This window comes from Anguilla anguilla, chromosome 15 (assembly GCF_013347855.1).
Source record: "Anguilla anguilla isolate fAngAng1 chromosome 15, fAngAng1.pri, whole genome shotgun sequence".
NCBI classification, from domain to species: Eukaryota; Metazoa; Chordata; class Actinopteri; order Anguilliformes; family Anguillidae; genus Anguilla; species Anguilla anguilla.
The window spans coordinates 211,458-235,115 of record NC_049215.1 but is presented as its reverse complement, the minus strand read 5'-3'; the positions used below and the strand labels follow the sequence as shown (position 1 = coordinate 235,115).

Below are 23,658 nucleotides of genomic sequence, written 5' to 3'. Positions count from 1 at the left end.
CCCGCACATCGGGCGACAGGGGGACTCAGGGCCCGCACATCGGGCGACAGGGGGACTCAGGGCCCGCACATCGGGCGACAGGGGGACTCAGGGCCCGCACATCGGGCACCAGGGGGACTCAGGGCCCGCACATCGGGCGACAGGGGGACTCAGGGCCCGCACTCGGGCGACAGGGGGACTCAGGGCCCGCACTCGGGCGACAGGGGGACTCAGGGCCCGCACTAGGGCGACAGGGGGACTCGGGGGCCCGCACTCGGGCGACAGGGGGACTCGGGGGCCCGCACTCGGGTGACAGGGGGACTCGGGGGACTGACTCAGGAAACCAGGGGGACTGACTCAGGAAACCAGGGGGACTGACGCAGGAAACCAGGGGGACTGCAGACATACAGGACTGGACTGGGGCGAGGTAGACACAGGACTGGACTGGGACGAGGTAGACACAGGACTGGACTGGGACGAGGTAGACACAGGACAGCAACGAGACGGGGCACGACAACACTGGACTGGGTTGGACAAGACTGAGGGGGAAAAAACGGACTGACAGACACCGGCACAATAGGGAGACCTACAAAGACAGACAAAGGGACAAGCAGGCGGGGAGGCACACAGCGACACCGACAGACACACAAAGGGACAGGCAGACAGGAAAGGCGAGGGGGGAGCCCAAAAACTGACATAGGGACTGACACACAGGCAAACAAGACAAAACACACGCGGACTGGCACACAGACAGACAGGCAGACAGGCGGGCAAACACGTTGGCCGATGGGCTGACGGCCTGGGGGGCAGACAAACAGGCCAACAAACTGGCTGACACACATGCGGGTAGACTAACAGACAAACAGGCAGGCAGACAACTAGACAGGGGGGCCGGGGAACACACGGACACGCGGTTGGGATCACTGGAGGGTGCACGAACATTGGGTGGAGCATGGACACTAGGGGGCGCGACTACAGACAGGTAACAAACAGGGAACAAACCAAACCAAAAGATTCCAGCGCCTGAATCTGGGGAGAGGGAGACTTAAATAGAAAGACGCAGACGAGACACAGGAGGGCATGATGAGCAATCAAGCCACAGAGAGGGAGGGGAACACGAGACAAAACGCAACTAATAATTAGATAATGAGAAACAATAAAACAATCAACTGAACACAAAACAGAGGTACCGCCATCTGGCGGCCCAACAGAGAACAACAAGGGGGAAGACAACAGAATCCTGACAGCGAGCTTCCCTGTCCATAAGAATTAGGCGGTGAAAATAACTACAATGTGCTCTGACGCGTGACTAGATGACACACTCCTTCGCAATAACGCATTAGCTATTGACACAGCCTCATTATTTCTTATTATATATTCTTAGTAAGTTAAATGAATTATATTTTCTTATTTTATTTCTACTACATGATCTCAAAGAGTAAGACATTATCTAGCGGAGCTAAAGAGTGAATCAAGTGTAACGTTAGATGAAATTAAATTGACTGGATGAAATACGTGAAAAAAAACTACAATGCGCTTTCGTGCAGGTTACCCGCGCTAACTGTTGGTTGATTCACTTCTCCAACAGCAATCCTTCTCTCGTGTTATCACGACAAAGCTAGATAACATGGCTTAAAATGATCCATGTTAGAAGTGTTTTATCTGCGTTTTTACTGTCTGGTTAGCTTGCTACGATGACGCGTGACTAGATGACACACTCGCTTGCAATCACGCGTTGGCTATTTACACAGCATCATATAGTAGCTAATATCATTATCTCAGATAAAAAAGCAAATGTGTGATACATTCAATCACCATTTTATTTTGGCTGGTTATTTATTTGAGAATACAGCGATGTCCTCTGGAAATGTAGATCCTACGCTGCTTATGTGCTCACTGCCCCTTCATAAAGGCTTGCTAGCCAGCTAGCTTGCTAAAGTGAACCAAATATGTTAGCTAGCTCGCTTGCTTGATAATGAGGATTAATAAACATAGTGGTCGTAAACGCATTTAATTAAAAACTTTCACTAAATATACATACCTTCATTGCGGCAATCGAATCTGTGCAGACAAGTCTTGCAGTGGAGAATATTGGATGAGGCACAAGTGACAAACGTCTTATTAGAGAAGTAGGGCATCAGCCGCTGCAGTTCACACTTGTATTAGAGCTCCCTCTACTGGATAATTCTAGTAAATTACAACGTTCGAACAGACAAGTACAGATGAATAATCATTGTTTTTTTTGTTTATTATACTTATTAAAAAATCGGGGCACATCGGCGGCATAACTGCCGATCTCGATGTTGTCAAAAAAGTCAAATAATGGCCGATATATCGGCCATACCGATATATCGGTCGGGCTCTAGTTACAACTTGTGCAGAACGCAGCAGCACGCGTACTGACAAAGACCAGAAGGAGAGCACACATCACTCCCATTTTAAAGTCCTTGCATTGGTTGCCTGTTAGTTTTAGAATAGATTTTAAGATCCTTTTATTGGTTTTTAAATCACTAAATGGCAATGCACCTGCCTATTTATCCGAGATGCTTTTTAGGTATGTGCCCGGCAGAACCCTTAGATCCTCTGACACTGGTCTCTTAACTGTTCCAAAGGCTAGAACAAAAAGGCATGGAGAAGCAGCTTTTAGCTATTATGGTCCTAGCTTTTGGAACAGCCTGCCGGAGGATCTACAGGTTTCTGAATCTGTGGACATTAAAAAAAAAAATCTTAAGACACACCTTTTTGGCATTGCTTTTACCTAGGTTTTTGCATTGCTTTTATTTATTTAGTTTAGTTTTATTTATTTTATTATTTATTTATTATTATTATTATTATTATTATTATTATTATTATTATTATTATTATTATTATTATTTGTTTGTTCCTTTTCTATCTTTTTAATTATAATTAAAATAATTCTTTTTAATTATTTCAATTATTCTTTGCAATTATTTTCTGTGAAGCACATTAAGTTGCACTTACTGTATGAAATGTGCTATACAAATAAAGTTTGATTGATTGATTGAAGGAAAAACTCCCTGACTGATAACAGGAAGAAACCTTGAGCAGAACTGGACTCAGAGGACGAACCCATCTGCTGCGGGCAGGCACCGGTGGGCATTACCCATCTCTCCTTGTGCTTCTGTTTTTACTATCTCCCTCTCTGTTACCCTTTTTTTATTAACCTAGTTGCCAGAATATAATGTAGTGCACTGCGGGTTTGATGCTTGTTTCTAGTTGGCCAATTATGCCTTTTGATATGTCCCTTGCAAAGAACAAACAATTTAAAAAAATGTTTGTTTATTTTGTTTCTTTGCATGCAAAGTTCTGCACAGGCACATTCAAGCAGTACGCAGACATGAAGAGAAATGTTACGTGCGCTGACATGCTTTTTGAGATACAGGTGCATTGCTGCAGCTCCACATAGCTACATAGCCCCTTCATACGCATCACATAAACAGTAATAACTGCCTATGTCAGCAGTTGCAAAGAGGCAATTGGTGTGCATCGCTTATTATGTCATGGTAATGTCGATTGCGGCAACAGACATTAACACACTGTATGACTATCTGCACATGAGCAATTATTACTGATTATGTAGTACTTATAAAAAATTTATATGAGTCTTATGAAGGCCCATTATTACTGGGTATTGTCAGGGTTTTAATTCTGTTTGCCTCAGAGATGGACATGCTCCATAACCCTTTGAAATGTTTCTTAAATGGCAATGTATCAAATGCCAAGCTCGATTTGCTGAGCAAGCCTTTTAAGGCTGCTAGGTAAAAAAAGGCTATTACCGCAGTTAAGTTAATATGTATCGCTGACTGACAGTTCACACTCACATCACAGATTAAACAGATGTGTGTGCGAGTGTGTGTGTGCATGTGTACGTGCGTGTGAGTGTGTGCGTGTGTGTGTATGCGAGTGTGTGCATGTGTACGTGTGTGTGAGTGTGTGTGCGTGTGTGTGTATGCGAGTGTGTGCGCGTGTGTGTGTATGCGAGTGTGTGCGAGGGTGTGTGTGTGTGAGTGTGTGCATGTGTGCGTGTGTCCGAATGTGTGTGTGACAGGACTGTATTGCTCTCCAGAGGGCGGTCTGTGAGTGATTGTGACAGAAGCCTGCAAGTTTATGTGTGCATGTACTCATGAGAACAGTATCAAATCAGTGTGAGTCTAACATTTATAACATAGCGCCTTTATATTACTGTTTCCAACCGACCTGAAAACATTAATTTAATACACTCTCTCACTCTCTCATTCCTAATATTATTGAAAATTTGTTATTGTTTTGAAACAGTTAATGTCCAAATAAAGTGGCTTTTAAATGAAATAAGCCTTTAGGATTAACCTCAGTCTGAGCTCAGTTCCACATGCTAACCTCAGTCTGAATGAGCTCAGTTCCCATGCTAACCTCAGTCTGAGTGTGCTCAGTTCCACATGCTAACCTCAGTCTGAGTGTGCTCAGTTCCACATGCTAACCTCAGTCTGAATGAGCTCAGTTCCACATGCTAACCTCAGTCTGAGTGAGCTCAGTTCCACATGCTAACATCAGTCTGAGTGTGCTCAGTTCCACATGCTAACCTCAGTCTGAATGAGCTCAGTTCCACATGCTAACCTCAGTCTGAGTGAGCTCAGTTCTACATGCTAACCTCAGTCTGAGGGAGCTCAGTTCCACATGCTAACCTCAGTTTGAGTGAGCTCAGTTCCACATGCTAACCTCAGTCTGAGTGAGCTCAGTTCCACATGCTAACCTCAGTCTGAGGGAGCTCAGTTCCACGTGCTAACCTCAGTCTGAGCTCAGTTCCACATGCTAACCTCAGTCTGAGTGAACTCAGTTCCTCATGCTAACCTCAGTCTGAGTGAGCTCAGTTCCTCATGCTAACCTCAGTATGAGTGAGCTCAGTTCCTCATGCTAACCTCAGTCTGAGGGTGCTCAGTTCCACATGCTAACCTCGGTCTGAGTGAGCTCTGTTCCACATGCTAACCTCAGTATGAGTGAGCTCTGTTCCCATGCTAACCTCAGTCTGAATGAGCTCAGTTCCACATGCTAACCTCAGTCTGAGTGAGCTCAGTTCCCATGCTAACTTTAGTCTGAGGGAGCTCAGTTCCACATGCTAACCTCAGTCTGAGTGAGCTCAGTTCCACATGCTAACCTCAGTCTGAGTGAGCTCAGTTCCCATGCTAACCTCAGTCTGAGTGAGCTCAGTTCCACATGCTAACCTCAGTCTGAGTGAGCTCAGTTCCACGTGCTAACCTCAGTCTGAGTTATCTTAGTTTCCATGCTAACCTCAGTCTGAGTGAGCTCAGTTCCCCATGCTAACCTCAGTCTGAGTGAGCTCTGTTCCCATGCTATCCTCAGTCTGAGTGAGCTCTGTGTGTGTGTGTGTGTGTGTGTGGTAGGGGTGTGTGTGTGGAGGGTTCTGTGTGGTGGGGTTTGTGTGTGTTGGTGTGTGTGTGGTGAGGCAGTGTATGTGTTGGTGTGTGTATGTGTATATTGTTGTGTATATATTTTGAGATAAGTATGCTGCTGTGGTCTTTGCAGATGGACCCTGTGCAGAAAGCTGTAATTAACCACACGTTTGGAGTCTGTGTCCCACCAAAGAAGAAGCAAGTCATTTCCTGCACTGTCTGCCAGCTGCGCTTCAACTCTGACGTGAGTAGAGCACGCTGTCTTTACCATATGTGTGGTGTGTGTGCGAGCGTGTGGACTTGTACTACTATCTTTGTGAGAACCAAATGTCCTCACAAGGATAGAAAGATGAGGAAAATTATGGACAGTGAGGACCTTTTGCTGGTCCTCACAATTTCAAGAGGCTGTTTTAGGGTTAGAATTAGGTTAAGGTTAGGGTTAAGGTTAGGCATTTAGTGGTTAGAGTTAGGGTTAGGGTTAGGGTTAGAGGTTACGGAATGAATGTAATCAATGGAAATCAGTCAGAAGTCCTCACAAGTATAGCAGTACAATGCTGTCTGAGTGTGCGTGTGTGTGTGTGTGTCTGTGTGTGCGTGCATGTGTGCGTGTGTCTGTTTGTGCGTGTGTGCGTGTGTCTGTGTGTTTGTGTGTGTGCATGTTCAAGAATGCATGTGAATGTGCTTGCATGCATGCCACACTTTAGTTTAAGTGTAATGATTTAATACTAAACATTGTCAGATTGATAATACTTGGTTCAAATAACTTAAATTCATTTTAAGATATTGGATTTATTTATATTTAATTGTAATTCAGATTCACTATTTAGGGATCACATCCAGTTACCCTGTTACTGTCTCAGCACTCTGAATACTGAACCCAGAATAACCAAAGAAAAACAGAAAGAAACGCTTTTATCAACCTAACACTTAAAAGTTATGTTTGTGGGAATTTACCCTCTGATTAATTCAGATGCCTCTATTTGACTGTTAGAGGACCATTCTGTCATTGTGATAGAGAAACCACAAGCAAGCGTGTATCAGCCATTACAAATTTTAATAAGAGGTGATGCAGAAATGATAAGTTTGGTGATAACACTAAATGCTACCCTAATATGACACACAATTCTAACAACTAGATACTAACGATACTACTAAATAGAAACACAATGTGATTTGACGCAATTCCTAACATATATGGCTACGAGATGACTGGCGAGACCTGCATTCAGTGGTATTACAGTATAGGCAGAGGGTACTGCTAAACAGAAGCTCACTAGCCTATGAACTAATACAATTCTAAACATGCAGTATATGGTTAAGAGGAGACAGACATCACAGGAATGGAATTAGCTTTGGCAATAGTTTTGGCACCCCGCTATAGTGATTTACCACAATTAGACTAGTAGATTTATGCTGCCAGTTTGTATTAGCAAGCTTCTACTACTAAAATAAAGGCAAGTTCTTATGCTGTTTACAAGATTAGAATTCTGACAACAGCTGACATCTCCCGATGTGGAATTTAAAATTCTGATTGTATCAACTTGATGTTATTTACAAACTGCGTGTAAAAATGTAGTGTGTGTCTTGTTGAATGACTTATTAAATGATTGTCTTGGTAGATGTTGGCTTCTGAAACTGCCTTTTCAGTGTTGGCATGGCCAAAAATGGGATGTTCCAGAATGGACTGGTACTAGACTACGCCATTTTGGGACTTGCTCATATGATTTTGCTCATATGTCATGAAGTGAGTGCAGTATGTTTTAGTACTTTTTAAAGATTTTCAGCATATTTTAACTATATCAAGTCAAGGTAAATCGAGATAATTTTGCCCAAGATAATCGTGGCATGAAATTTCCATACCGTCCCATCCTTAGTGTGCGGTTATGTTTTGTTTTTGCGCTATGGCTGCTAACTATCAATCACGACATGCATACATGTATGCTATTAGATAATAAGGTAGAACAAAATCATGCAAGTGATACCCTAGATGTTGTTGAGTGGCTAACTCGATGTTGTCTATTAATGTTCTTATTAATGAAACATGTTAATGATTCATGCAAAGATGACAGGCATAATGGCTTTAAAACTGATGACGTTTAATATTTATTCAAGCTTTTTAGTATACCTAGCAATTAGTTCAGTCAAGCACATGGGTTGATCTTCAGAGAAAGTCAGCCTGCTAGCTAGTATACTAACAGCTGTGCTTATTCATTAAGCAGGCTTATGTTGCCATCGATTGTTGCTATAAAATTGAGTAGCCAATTAACAATGGCAGTACTTAAGACAATACAGGAAGGGCCTATATTAAAACATACATCAAATTATGTCTATGTAATCATCCCTATGGGTAATACAGTCTTTGTCGTAATACATAGCTATGTCATTATGTTTTCATAATTTCTTGGATTGATAAAGCAGTCAAAGGATGATTTGACTGTCCTCTGAAATATGTGATGATAATAATAATAATAATAATAATAATAATAATAATAATAATAATAATGCTACATCCATTAAGTTTCAAGTTTATTTTATTTATATAGCACCTTTCCTGCAAAAAGCAGCTCAAAGTGCTGTACAAAAACAACATTATCTATACCCGCTTATCCTGAACAGGATCACAGGGGGTGCTGGAACCTATCCCAGTGTGCACTAGGCGAGAGGCAGGAATACACCCACCAATCTATCGCTGGGCACACACACCATTCACTCACACACTCATACCTATGGGCAATTTAGAGTCTCCAATTAGCCTACTTGCATGTACTTTGGACTGTGGAGGGAAACCAGAATGCTCTAAGGAAACCCACGCGGACACGGGGAGAACACGCGAACTCCACACAGAAAGGCCCCAAGCCGAGATTCAAACCCACCACCTTCTTGCTGTGAGGCAACAGTGCTACACACTGCACCACCATGCTGCCCCATAATAATAATAATAATAATAATAATAATAATAAACTTTTCATTAAAATGTAGCTGTTCTGGGGGGTCCCTCCAATTTTTTTTTGCCTAGGGCCCCGAGAAGTCTAGAGCAGTGGTTCTCAGACTCGGTACTGGGGGCCCACTGTGTATGCTGGTTTTCATTCCAACCACAATTGCAATCTCAGAATTTTAACAAGCTGTTCATTTTTCTTAATTAGGTGTTTTTCATGTTAAGAGGAATTATTTACCCTCTTTAGCCACATTATGTCAGAAATAGCTATGCATGGCATGAAGAATAAAATCCCATTGTGTTATTGTGTTGCTTTTTAAGTGATTGCAAACAATCACTTTGCAAAAGAGGTAACATTTTTAACAGATCAAATTAACGAGGGGAATTAATAGGCTCCTAATTAGGTTCCTGAACACATGTGTTTCAGTGCTTTAAGTGCATAACATTTCCCTTAAACTAATTAGCACAACACAGGTTTGACTCGTTATCATTTTCTTTGTTTTTGAATTTTTTGTTATCTATCAAGTGATTAGATTTAGTAGCCTGGTGTTCACACTTTCCCCAATTAGGAACCTGTTGCTTTGCCTCAGTTTTTGTTTTGATTAGTTTAAAAAATTTTTTTTTTTTTTTACCTCTGTACGTAATCATCTACAATATAGCACACTGTGAATAAGGGACTTTTATTCTTCATGGCAGGCGTAGCTATTAATAACACGAGGTGGCTTAAGTGGGCAAATAATCCCTCTGACACGAGAAGCACCTAATTAAGGAAAAATAATAGTTTGTTACAATTCCGGGATTGCAATTGTGGTTAGAACAAAAACCAGCATACACAGTGGGCCCCCAGAACCGAGGTTGAGAACCACTGGTGTAGAGATATTATCAACACATGCTAATAGTCAGTAGTGTTCTATGGGAGTGTCAAGCGACTATCCAGGCTCCAAGAAGGTGCTATCTGAGGCTATGAAACAGCAGGAGGTCAACACCTCATGCTTGGTTTACAATGTGCAATCATTTGGTACTATGCCTCCACTACATAAAAAATGTGTTGATAATCCCCTCAATGTCATCTACTGCTTTGATCTAAAAATTGTGGATGTCTGCTGTCTGGAGATCCCAAGCAGAAGTGGGGGAGCGTTGGAATGTTGAAGATAACAGAAACAGGCTCATTTGGGAGAGTGTTGGAATGTTGAAGATAACATATATAGGCTCATTTGAGAGAGTGTTGGAATGTTGAAGATAACAGATACAGGCTCATTTGAGAGAGTGTTGGAATGTTGAAGATAACAGATACAGGCTCATTTGAGAGAGTGTTAGACTGTTGAAGATAACAGAAACAGGCTCATTTGAGAGAGTGTTGGAATGTTGAAGATAACAGATACAGGCTCATTTGAGAGAGTGTTGGAATGTTGAAGATAACAGAAACAGGCTCATTTAGGAGAGTGCTGGAATGTTGAAGATAACAGAAACAGGCTCATTTGGGAGACTGTTGGAATGTTGAAGATAACAGATACGGGCTCATTTGGGAGAGTGTTGGAATGTTGAAGATAACAGATACAGGCTCATTTGGGAGAGTGTTGGAATGTTGTATATAACATATACAGGCTCATTTGGGAGAATGTTGGAATGTTGAAGATAACAGATACAGACTCATTTGGGAGAGTGTTGGAATGTTGAAGATAACATAAACAGGCTCATTTGGGAGAGTGTTGGAATGTTGAAGATAACAGAAACAGGCTCATTTGGGAGTGTGTTGGAATGTTGAAGATAACAGATACAGGCTAATTTGGGAGAGTGTTGGAATGTTGAATATAACATATACAGGCTCATTTGGGAGAATGTTGGAATGTTGAAGATAACAGATACAAGCTCATTTGGGAGAGTGTTGGAATGTTGAAGATAACAGAAACAGGCTCATTTGGGAGAGTGTTGAAATGTTGAATATAACATATACAGGCTCATTTGGGAGAATGTTGGAATGTTGAAGATAACAGATAAAAGCTCATTTGGGAGAGTGTTGGAATGTTGAAGGTAACAGAAACAGGCTAATTTGGGAGAGTGTTGGAATGTTGAAGATAACAGATACAAGCTCATTTGGGAGAGTGTTGGAATGTTGAAGATAACAGAAACAGGCTCATTTGGGAGAGTGTTGGAATGTTGAAGATAACAGATACAAGCTCATTTGGGAGAGTGTTGGAATGTTGAAGATAACAGATACAGGCTCATTTGGGAGAGTGTTGGAATGTTGAAGATAACAGATACAGGCTCATTTGGGAGAGTGTTGGAATGTTGAAGATAACAGATACAGGCTCATTTGGGAGAGTGTTGGAATGTTGAATATAACATATACAGGCTCATTTGGGAGAATGTTGGAATGTTGAAGATAACAGATACAGGCTAATTTGGGAGAATGTTGGAATGTTGGAGATAACATAAACAGGCTCATTTGGGAGAGTGTTGGAATGTTGAAGATAACAGAAACAGGCTCATTTGGGAGAATGTTGGAATGTTGAAGATAACAGAAATAGGCTAATTTGGGAGAGTGTTGGAATGTTGAAGATAACATAAACAGGCTCATTTGGGAGAGTGTTGGAATGTTGAAGATAACAGAAACAGGCTCATTTGGGAGAGTGTTGGAATGTTGAAGATAACAAATACAGGCTCATTTGGGAGAGTGTTGGAATGTTGAATATAACATATACAGGCTCATTTGGGAGAATGTTGGAATGTTGAAGATAACAGATACAGGCTCATTTGGGAGAGTGTTGGAATGTTGAAGATAACATAAACAGGCTCATTTGGGAGAGTGTTCGAATGTTGAAGATAACAGAAACAGGCTCATTTGGGAGAATGTTCAAATGTTGAAGATAACAGATACAGGCTCATTTGGGAGAGTGTTGGAATGTTGAATATAACATATACAGGCTCATTTGGGAGAATGTTGGAATGTTGAAGATAACAGATACAAGCTCATTTGGGAGAGTGTTGGAATGTTGAAGATAACAGAAACAGGCTCATTTGGGAGAGTGTTGAAATGTTGAATATAACATATACAAGCTCATTTGGGAGAATGTTGGAATGTTGAAGATAACAGAAACAGGCTCATTTGAGAGAGTGTTGGAATGTTGAAGATAACAGATACATGCTCATTTGAGAGAGTGTTGGAATGTTGAAGATAACAGAAACAGGCTCATTTAGGAGAGTGCTGGAATGTTGAAGATAACAGAAACAGGCTCATTTGGGAGACTGTTGGAATGTTGAAGATAACAGATACAGGCTCATTTGGGAGAGTGTTGGAATGTTGAATATAACATATACAGGCTCATTTGGGAGACTGTTGGAATGTTGAAGATAACAGATACGGGCTCATTTGGGAGAGTGTTGGAATGTTGAAGATAACAGATACAGGCTCATTTGGGAGAGTGTTGGAATGTTGAATATAACATATACAGGCTCATTTGGGAGAATGTTGGAATGTTGAAGATAACAGATACAGACTCATTTGGGAGAGTGTTGGAATGTTGAAGATAACAGATACAAGCTCATTTGGGAGAGTGTTGGAATGTTGAAGATAACAGAAACAGGCTCATTTGGGAGAGTGTTGGAATGTTGAAGATAACAGATACAAGCTCATTTGGCAGTGTGTTGGAATGTTGAAGATAACAGATACAGGCTAATTTGGGAGAGTGTTGGAATGTTGAAGATAACAGATACAGGCTAATTTGGGAGAGTGTTGGAATGTTGAAGATAACAGAAACAGGCTCATTTGGGAGAATGTTCAAATGTTGAAGATAACAGATACAGGCTCGTTTGGGAGTGTGTTGGAATGTTGAAGATAACAGATACAGGCTAATTTGGGAGAGTGTTGGAATGTTGAAGATAACAGAAACAGGCTCATTTGGGAGAATGTTCAAATGTTGAAGATAACAGATACAGGCTCATTTGGGAGAGTGTTGGAATGTTGAAGATAACATAAACAGGCTCATTTGGGAGAGTGTTGGAATGTTGAATATAACAGAAACAGGCTCATTTGGGAGAATGTTCAAATGTTGAAGATAACAGATACAGGCTCATTTGGGAGAGTGTTGGAATGTTGAATATAACATTTACAGGCTCATTTGGGAGAATGTTGGAATGTTGAAGATAACAGATACAAGCTCATTTGGGAGAGTGTTGGAATGTTGAAGATAACAGAAACAGGCTCATTTGGGAGAGTGTTGAAATGTTGAATATAACATATACAAGCTCATTTGGGAGAATGTTGGAATGTTGAAGATAACAGAAACAGGCTCATTTGGGAGTGTGTTGGAATGTTGAAGATAACAGAAACAGGCTCATTTGGGAGAGTGTTGGAATTAGCCTATTTCTCCCCCTCTTCGCGTCTGTACTTCCCGCTCCCGTCTGCTGTCTGTCCTGGCCCCTCGCTGGTGGAATGACCTCCCTGTGGCGGTCAGAACAGCAGAGAATCTTACCACCTTCAAACGCAGACTGAAGACTCATCTCTTCAGGCTGCACCTCTCCCCACCCCTCCCTTGTCTATAGTTTAGCTCACTGTACCTAGTTAGTATAATATGATTATGTTAGTGTATCTGGCAGGATTGTTTTTGTCTGATTAGGTGTGATTAGATGTGATTCCATTGCTAGTTTGTACTTGGTAGGATTCTTGCTTGCTGAACAGCTTACTCTACAGGGTTGGAGTCCTGATCAATGTGGCCACTTCTGGCACTACGATCCTTACTTCACTCTAGTGTTTCTTTTGCACCTCTACATCATGAACCAATGCACTTGTTGTACGTCGCTCTGGATAAGAGCGTCTGCTAAATGCCTGTAATGTAATGTAATGTAATGTTGAAGATAACAAATACAGGCTCATTTGGGAGAGTGTTGGAATGTTGACTATAACATATCCAGGCTCATTTGGGAGAATGTTGGAATGTTGAAGATAACAGATACAGGCTAATTTGAGAGGGTGTTGGAATGTTGAAGATAACATAAACAGGCTCATTTGGGACAGTGTTGGAATGTTGAAGATAACAGAAACAGGCTAATTTGGGAGTGTGTTGGAATGTTGAAGATAACAGATACAGGCTCATTTGGGAGAGTGTTGGAATGTTGAATATAACATATACAGGCTCATTTGGGAGAGTGTTGGAATGTTGAAGATAAGAGAAACAGGCTCATTTGGGAGAATGTTGGAATGTTGAAGATAACAGAAATAGGCTCATTTGGGAGAGTGTTGGCATGTTGAAGATAACAGATACAGGCTCATTTGAGAGAGTGTTGGAATGTTGAAGATAACAGATACAGGCTCATTTGGGAGAGTGTTGGAATGTTGAATATAACATATACAGGCTCATTTGGGAGAATGTTGGAATGTTGAAGATAACAGATACAAGCTCATTTGGGAGAGTTTTGGAATGTTGAAGATAACAGAAACAGGCTCATTTGGGAGAGTGTTGAAATGTTGAATATAACATATACAGGCTCATTTGGGAGAATGTTGGAATGTTGAAGATAACAGATACAAGCTCATTTGGGAGAGTGTTGGAATGTTGAAGATAACAGAAACAGGCTCATTTGGGAGAGTGTTGGAATGTTGAAGATAACAGAAATATGCTCATTTGGGAGAGTGCTGGAATGTTGAAGATAACAGAAATAGGCTCATTTGGGAGAGTGTTGGAATGTTAAAGATAACAGATACAGGCTCATTTGAGAGAGTGTTGGAATGTTGAAGATAACAGATACAGGCTCATTTGGGAGAGTGTTGGAATGTTGAAGATAACAGATGCAGGCTAATTTGGGAGAGTGTTGGAATGTTGAAGATAACAGATACAGGCTAATTTGAGAAAATGTTGGAATATTGAAGATAACAGAAACAGGCTCATTTGGGAGAGTGTTGGAATGTTGAAGATAACAGAAATAGGCTCATTTGGGAGAGTGCTGGAATGTTGAAGATAACAGAAATAGGCTAATTTGGGAGAGTGTTGGAATGTTGAAGATAACAGATACAGGCTCATTTGGGAGATTGTTGGAATGTTGAAGATATCAGAAACAGGCTCATTTGGGAGAGTGTTGGAATGTTGAAGATAACAGATACAGGCTGGTATTCAACAGAAAAGGGGAGGAGCCATTTCCTGCCACCTGCTCTGGCGTAGTTTTAAACAGGTGTGGTGATTAAATGGAGGTCCGCTGAGACCCCTCCTTTGAAATGAGCCACTTCGGACAGTCTGACTTGGGTTGGGTGAGGTTTATGGTACTGTGTTCTGTGGAGAAAGGATAATTAAACTTGTTACACTGTCTCAACGTTGATTAAGCCATTCAGTTGAAGATGTAGGTGATCGGTGGCATTGGGCCCAGAAACACAGAATGTGCCCACTGAGAGATTTCATTGGAAAGGCTTCTCATTGCATTTGTGTGTTTGTGTGTGTACTCTGTGTGTGTGTGTGTGTGTGTGTGTGCAGTATGTGTGTATGTGTGTATGTGTGTGTGTACAGTATGTGTGTGTGTTTGTGTGTGTACAGTATGTGTGTGTGTGCATGTGTGTATGTATGTGTGTGTGTGTGTGTACAGTGTGTGTGTGTGCGTGTGTATGTGTGTGTCTGTGTGTGTGTGTGTGTGGGTGTGTGTTTGTGTGTGAGTACACACTTGGAGTCTGACATTATGCAGTTGCTGAAATCTGCAATTCGCTAGACAGAGACAGAGCTGCTCTCCTGCTGTCCACATTATTCTCAGATATCCCAAGTGAATGAAATAGCTTCTGGATGTTTGCAGAAAGCTCCAACAATAAGGTGTTTTGACAGCCTTGCTCTTCCTGTTGCGTGTTATCTGTTGATACATTTAAAACTTTAAAATTATGCACGGTTCCCAGGGAGAATTAAAATGGCTTTACTATTTATTACATATATATTGCACACAGAACTTTTTTTTTTTACTATTGGGTAACCTGAAACCATACTTTTGAGAAACAGCTGCAATAGCTCAGGATACAAATAGCAGTGGAGAAATGGCAGGCCCTTTCTGCGTCCTTATAGCAGGTGTGGACAGGTGGAGCAGGTTGCTGACTCTTCCACATTGTTTCAGTGTCATCAGAAAAAAGATAAATATTTTTATCCCAGCGCTTCATCATCTCTTCTCTAGACTGGCAGGTCTTAATTGGTCTCAGTCGGCAGACAATATCTTAAAATATTAAACTTATTAGTTTCAGCCTGATGCTGAGAGTATGGCCCAGGTTATGGCTGAGATTGTGCTCACAACCCGGCCCATTCATAGCCATCTGAACCTCTTACTATTTTTTTTTTAATTTATCAATTTATTACCAGCCAAACTATACTATACTAGACTCTTGTAATCTCTGCATCTTCATAAAGAAAGCAATTTGAATATATCTACAGTGTTTTCGGAAAGTATTCAGACCCCTTCACTTTTTCCACATTTTGTTACGTTACACCCTTATTATAAAATGGATTCAATTAATTTTATTCTCATCAGTCTACACACAATACCCCATAATGACAAAAACAGGTTTTTAGAAATCTTTGCAAATTTAATAAAAATAAAAAACTGAAATGTAACATTTACATAAGTATTCAGACCCTTTACTCAGTACTTTGGTGAGGCACCTTTGGCAGAAATTACAGCCTCAAGTCTTCTTGTGTATGACGCTCCAAGCTTGGCATATTTGGGGTATTTCTCCCATTCTTCTCTGCAGATGCTCTCAAGCTCTGTCAGGTTGGATGGGATGCATTGCTGCACAGCTATTTTCAGGTCTCTCGAGAGATGTTAGATTGGGTTCAAGTTTGGGCTCTGGCTGGGCCACTCAAGGACATTCACAGACTTGTCCCAAAGCCACTCCTGTGTTGTCTTGGCTGTGTGCTTAGGGTCATTTTCCTGTTGGAAGGTGAACCTTCGCCCCAGGCTGAGGTCCTGAGCGCTCTGGCGCAGGTTTCCATCAAGGATCTCTCTGTACTTTGCTCCGTTCATCTTTCCCTCGCTTGTGACTAGTCTCTCAGTTCATGCTGTGGGGATGAAAAACATCACATGATGCTGCCACCACTATGCTTCATCATAGGGATGGTTTGGCCAGGTGATGAGCGGCGCCTGGTTTCCTCCAGATGTGACGCTTGCCATTGTAGCCAAAGAGTTCAATCTTGGTTTCATCAGACTAGAGAATTTTGTTTCTCATGGTCTGAGAGTCCTTTAGGTTCCTTTTGGCAAACTCCAAGCGGGCTGTCTTATGCCTTTTTACTGAGGAGTGGCTTCCATCTGGCCACTCTACCATAAAGGCCTGATTGGTGGAGTGCTGCAGAGATGGTTGTCCTTCTGGAAGGTCCTTCCATCTCCACAGAGGAACTCTGGAGCTCTGTCAAAGTGGCCATCGGGTTCTTGGTCACCTCCCTGACCAAAGCCCTTCTGCCCCGATTGCTCAGTTTGGTCAGCTCTTGGAAGTGTCCTGCTGGTTCCGAACTTCTTCCATTTAAGAATGATGGAGGCCACTGTGTTCTTCAGGACCTTCACTACTGTAGAAATTGCAAAAAATTTTTGTACCTTTCCCCAGATCTGTACCTCAACACAATCCTGTCTCGGAGGTCTACGGACAATTCCTTCGACTTCATGGCTTGGTTATTGCTCTGACATGCACTGTCAACTGTGGGACCTTATATAGACAGGTGTGTGCATTTCCAAATAATATCCAATCAATTGAATTTGCCACAGGTGGACTCAAAGTTCTGGAAACATCAATGGATGATCAATGGAAACAGGATGCACCTGAGCTCAATTTTGAGTGTCATAGCAAAGTGAATGAATTATAGGGAGACAGTAAAAGAGCGGAATTTAAAGAGCGGCAGTTAAAGAGCTGCAGTTAAAGAACAGAAGTTAAAGAGCTGCAGTTGAAGAGCGGAACATAAAGAACGGAAGTTAAAGAGCTCCAGTTAAAGAACGGAAGTTAAAGAACGGCAGTTAAAGAGCAACAGTTTAAGAGTGGCAGTTAATGAGCTGCAGCTAAAGAGCGGCAGTTGAAGAGCTGCAGTTAAAGAACGGAAGTTAAAGAGCGGCAGTTACATTACATTACATTACAGGCATTTGGCAGACGCTCTTATCCAGAGCGACGTACAACCAAGTGTATAACCATAACCAGGAACAAGTATGACGAAACCCCTAGAGAGAAGTACCGGTCCAATTGCAGGGAACAACCGCATAGTTGAACTTGGACCCTGAAGGGTAAACTGATTAACACTAACAACGAGAACGGCAACAACGCAGTCTATGGAAAAAATACTAGTAGTTAAGACAGTTAATGCACCTAAGTCACCTACGAAACAGCTGCCTAGTTACAACCCTAAGCTTACAGTCATTTACAGGGGGGTAGGGAGGGATGGGGAGAGGTGCAGCCTGAAGAGGTGAGTCTTCAGTCGTCGTTTGAAATGGGTCAGGGTCTCAGCTGTTCTGACCTCCACAGGGAGGTCATTCCACCATCGTGGGGCCAGAACAGACAGGAGACGTGTTCTGGAAGTGCAGGTGCAAAGAGGGGGAGGTGCTAGGCGTCCTTAGGTAGCAGAACGAAGGGATCTGGCTGGCATGTAGGGTTTGAATATCTTGTGGAGGTATGCTGGGGCTGATCCCTTGACTGCCTGGTATGCTAGGACCAATGTTTTAAATTTGATGCGAGGTTAAAGAGCTGCAGTTAAAGAACGGAAGTTAAAGAGCTCCAGTTAAAGAGTGGTTGATTAGATGGCCAGACTGCCAGAATCAGGCTGGGAATTTGGCCAGGACACCAGGGAGCTCTCCTGCACAAACACTCTGTATTCTGTGTTGTAAGTGCAGTGGGATCTTTAATGACCACAGTGCCTCTCCTACAGCACAAGGTCTGCATCACCACACCAGGACATGGGTTTTCTGAGGGAAACTTTGCTGTTCTGGATCAAAATCCCATCCAAGCACCACCAAAGCTCAGGCCTGCTTAGCCTCAGGCTCCAGGCCAGTAAATCGGCTGCTTCTGTTCACCATTGGGGCTTTTTGGACAGTATATTATTCTGTACTTGAGTTTTGTCCTTAATTGCTTTTTTTCTTTACTGCACTGCTTTGCCCGGACCTTTGGACCTCCTGCAGTGAGCAGCAAGCCATAGCCTCAGGGTGAAGCGCTGACTGAGTGTAAATATAGTATTTAACACAGAATCCTCTACTCACTGTTGTTCACAAGCTGCAAGCGAATGCCTTTGTCCCAGAAGTGAGCCTTTGGACACGTGTACATATTTACATATGTGTGTCATCACCGTGTGGGTGTTCATTAGGAATACAGTGATGTGGGATGCTATGGCTTTAACACAGATATGTGCATAACATCACCGCTGTAACACAAATACATGCATGACATCACTGCTTTAACACAAATACATGCATGACATCACTGCTTTAACACGAATACATGCATGACATCATAGTCTGAACACAAATATGTGCACAACATCACAGCTTGAACACAAATACATGCACAACATCACCACTTTAACACAAATACATGCATGACATCACTGCTTTAACACGAATACATGCATGACATCACAGCTTGAACACGAATACGTGCACAACATCACCGCTTTAACACGAATACATGCATGACATCATTGCTTTAATATGAATGCGTGCACAACATCACTGCTGTAAGAAGTCAATGATGTGAATGTAGACAATTGAACTAAAAATTGGTACTAAACCTGCAGTAGATTGCAGATATGTAAGAATGCATATATGTAAGAATGTACACAACCTACCGACTCATAAACTCACACACCCATATCCAAGCCAATTCCATGAAATTATGTATTTTGTTTATGTATTTATAAATTAAATTCTAAAAGTACAACATGACCTATGGTTACAACCTGGTCTAGCATCAGACTGTGACAGGATGGAGAACAAGGGAAATGAGTGGGGAGTGGGTCAGGGAAATGAGTGGGGAGTGGGTAAGGGAAATGAGTGGGGAGTGGGTAAGGGAAATGAGTGGGGAGTGGGTAAGGGAAATGAGTGGGGTGGGTAAGGGAAATGAGTGGGGAGTGGGTAAGGGAAATGAGTGGGGAGTGGGTCAGGGAAATGAGTGGGGTGGGTAAGGGAAATGAGTGGGGAGTGGGTAAGGGAAATGAGTGGGGAGTGGGTAAGGGAAATGAGTGGGGAGTGGGTAAGGGAAATGAGTGGGGAGTGGGTCAGGGAAATGAGTGGGGAGTGGGTCAGGGAAATGAGTGGGGAGTGGGTAAGGGAAATGAGTGGGGAGTGGGTCAGGGAAATGAGTGGGGAGTGGGTAAGGGAAATGAGTGGGGAGTGGGTCAGGGAAATGAGTGGGGAGTGGGTAAGGGAAATGAGTGGGGAGTGGGTCAGGGAAATGAGTGGGGAGTGGGTCAGGGAAATGAGTGGGGAGTGGGTAAGGGAAATGAGTGGGGAGTGGGTAAGGGAAATGAGTGGGGAGTTGGTAAGGGAAATGAGTGGGGAGTGGGTCAGGGAAATGAGTGGGGAGTGGGTAAGGGAAATGAGTGGGGAGTGGGTCAGGGAAATGAGTGGGGAGTGGGTAAGGGAAATGAGTGGGGAGTGGGTAAGGGAAATGAGCGGGGAGTGAGTAAGGGAACTGTACTGCAGACCAGTTAATAACCCTTATCCTAACCCTTATCTGTCTGTACAAATCTAACTAAAACCTGACTAGTCTTTAAAAAGTTACTGGGCACGGGGCGGCTTTGAACCCTGAGCTTCAGGACAGTTAAGGCTTTTACATAGTCTATAAGTACAGGGCGCATACGCTGTGCGGACGGACAGTCCGCAGTCGTTCGCCCTTTCATAGTCCAGTTGTACCACCGCATACCCAAGCCCTACATTTTCCACAATCTTTGTGCGTCGTTTTCCTTTTCTGCCGGAAGTTACAGACTCTAAACAACATGGCCTCGTCCTTCCCCAGCGTTGTGCTTATTTCTCTTCATGAATTGTTGTTCTTCTGAAAATCTTTATAATCCCGTTGGGATGAATCGTATAGGTGCCTGTACCTTCTCACCTCTTCAGACAGTCTCTCTTCAAATGTCGACTCCATGTCTGTTTTGTGTACTCCGCATTCACTGCATGAAATGCACGTCGATGTGAAACAGTTTCATACCGAGCCATGATTTGTGACACCCGTACGCGCATGCTAGGTACGCGTGGTCACAAAAATTGAGCTTCGCGCGGACATTCCAATGCGGACGTACGCTGAGGTCCGCTATTTCGTCATTTTGTCCGCACAGACCCCAGCGGAGTCCGGTCCGTGTATGCTACGTCTGGACCATGAATTGGCCTTTTGTCTGCAGACTGAGAACCAATTGTCCGAATCGAGTACACCCAACAAAGCTTTAAAATTCTACCCAGCCTTACCTTCAAAAATCTTAAAGCAAAACGAACAAAGTAGTGCTCCGATGGAAGGATTTGTAGTCCAGCTGGGAACTCACAAACTAACCAGATCATTATATAGCGAGCAGAGGGCAAAACGAGAGTCGAGGTCGAGAACGAGCAAATGGTCAAAGCAAGAAATTCAATCAGCAAACAAAGCAGAGGGGCGAGGCGAGAATCGGAGTCAAACAAAAAGGAAAACAAAGCAATCACTAAACACAACACACCAACCACGAGTTTGAAGAGCTAGTCCCCGCTGGTGAAACAGAGTAATCGCAGACAGAAACGCCCAATCTGATGAAAAATCAAAAGAACGGAGCACACGCAACAGAGGCAAATGTAAATACAAAACTTTAACACCATGAAGGACCATATTTACTTTGAAGAGATCCTGTTGCTCTAATTAAGCTTCATGACTAATCTGTCCCTATTTTGATTATGCAAATCTACTGGCACTTTAAGTGGCTGAAGTTGGCATATTAGTTTTTTAAAATCTTTTATTTTAACCAGCTTTGAATACACAAAGGTGTTTGTTTGTTGTGTGGCCACAGTTTTCAACTGATGTAATTAATATTTGACTCATTGGTTTAGTCTACTCTGTCTAAGCACCCAAAATGAAACTGACAAGCCAAGCAGTAGAACAATGATTTAGACTTCCAGGGGCTGTCGGGTTCTGGTTTGATGGCTGGCATGGATCAGCAGCATCAAGTAGCATAATTCAGCATGTCCAGTCAATGCAGAATCAGTCATGCTCACACAATATTTCAGATAGACACATGTTCACCTTGCCACCTTCTGAGAGAGAGAAAGAGAGAGGGTGAGAGAGAGAAAGAGAGAGATATTAAACTGTTTTTTTTTGGTTGTTTGTAACAGTAATATAAAGGTGTTATGTTGTAAATGTGAGATGGCACACACTGATTTGACGCAAAAGTTCTCGTGAGAATATTGCATTAAGCTGCGACAGTGTACAAGTCTAAGACTGTAATTGTATGCACACATTGTGATACATTATTAACTCTTTGAACCCAGATGGCGCCTATTGGCATCGTAAAACACTGCCTTTAATCTCCGTTGAATAACCCTATTCTGTTACGAAGCACAGAGCCCACAGCACTGCAGTTATAATACTTGTTACATGTTTCAGAAGTAAACGTATTAGTAGAACTACCACTTCATGCCACACTTCTTTCGAAGATGAAGATGGTGATTCAGGAGGTGAAAGTGCACTTTCTGGGGATGAAGATGTTTTATTTCCATGAAGGACAACATCTAATTTAGGGAGAAGTGAAACTGAAATCAACACTCGCTGTTGTAATGGATTACTTGCTGTTTTTACATCTTGTGTTAAAGCTTGTGTTAAAGCCAACAGTTAGCTGAAGGTATGCCTGTACAGCTGTGAAAAACGCTGCTCACTCAATAACGAAATAAACGAGGAATTTTTTAAAAATTATACCATGTTATTCTACTGTCAATATCTGTGACTAAATACGGAATAATACAACCTTCCATTAGTTTTACACATAGAGATGTCCCTTTCGAAACTAAGTGATCAAATAATGTCTTGGATAATTTGTTTGTGAAATATACGCTCATTTGTGACGCCTGGGTATCTTCTAAAATAGCTGTGCGTAATACCACACATGTTGTTTACGGTGTTGTTGCCCTTAGTAGTACAATCTGGCTTGATTGACAATTAATCTGTCCAATAGATGACAGAATAAGCTTTCTAACGATGTATAATATGTCTAATTTTACTTTTGGAATAGCGTTTTATAGATCAGCGTAACCAAAAGTTTTATCTCATTTTCGCTGCATTACGCATTCAGTCTGTGGTAGCAGTAAAAGACACCTGGCAAGACTTATTGATGACTTTCATAATTTGTTGGAAAATATTATTCTTGAGACAGAAGATGAGAGAACAACTGAATTGCTTTTCTGTCTCTATCTACTGAACACAGTACAATTCATGTTATTTTTTAAATTGAGTGTCTTTAAATCCGTTAGTGGCCTTTTAAAGAGGATATTTTGCACTGTAATGTAAGCGTTCATTGGTAGCTTAATAGTTTTTGTGTTTCATACACGAGATATGACGTGAAAGTTGGAACATCGCCAAAACGTGGTGGGCAGTTGAATATCGTTACAAATGTCATCCTTCATTTAAACAATTTTTCAAGTCACTGTGATGCTCACATCTGGAGTCATAAAGCTTTAAATAGGGTACCCCCCTAAATGGGCAAGGACTGGCCAGATTCTGATTGTGTGCAAAGGGGTTAAATCAGAAATCAGCTCTTTTGATATTTTATATTTCTCATGTTGCACAATGTGGAACTTCTGCGGTTGTACATTATGTGTTATAATAGAGCCGTTGTTGGGGTGGTATATGGGTATGTTATGTGTTGTATTTGAGCTGTTGCTGGGCTGGTATATGGGTATGTTCTGTGTTGTATTTGAGCTGTTGCTGGGGTGGTATATGGGTACGTTATGTGTTATAATAGAGCCGTTGTTGGGGTGGTATATGGTTACGTTATGTGTTATATTTGAGCTGTTGCTGGGCTGGTATATGGGTACATTATGTTTTATATTTGAGCCGTTGCTGGGCTGGTATATGGGTACATTATGTGTTATATTTGAGCTTTTGCTGGGGTGGTATATGGGTACATTATGTTTTATATTTGAGCTGTTGCTGGGGTGGTATATGGGTACATTATGTTTTATATTTGAGCCGTTGCTGAGCTGGTATATGGGTACATTATGTGTTATATTTGAGCTGTTGCTGGGGTGGTATATGGGTACATTCTGTGTTATATTTGAGCCGTTGCTGGGGTGGTATATGGGTACGTTATGTGTTATATTTGAGCTGTTGCTGGGCTGGTATATGGGTAAATTATGTGTTATATTTGAGCTGTTGCTGGGGTGGTATATGGGTACGTTATGTGT

General features: G+C 42.0%; 1 protein-coding gene across 4 annotated transcripts in view; it reads left to right on the top strand.

The window, feature by feature from the left end:
* LOC118214080 (zinc finger protein 385B-like) overlaps positions 1-23,658 on the top strand; it is a 111,744-nt gene that overhangs the window by 80,207 nt on the left and 7,879 nt on the right. For all 4 annotated transcript variants that reach the window (XM_035393579.1, XM_035393580.1, XM_035393581.1 and 1 more), the window contains one exon: positions 5,521-5,631. In XM_035393579.1, the coding sequence (XP_035249470.1) occupies positions 5,521-5,631 (111 nt within the window). The remainder of the gene's footprint in view (positions 1-5,520; positions 5,632-23,658) is intronic.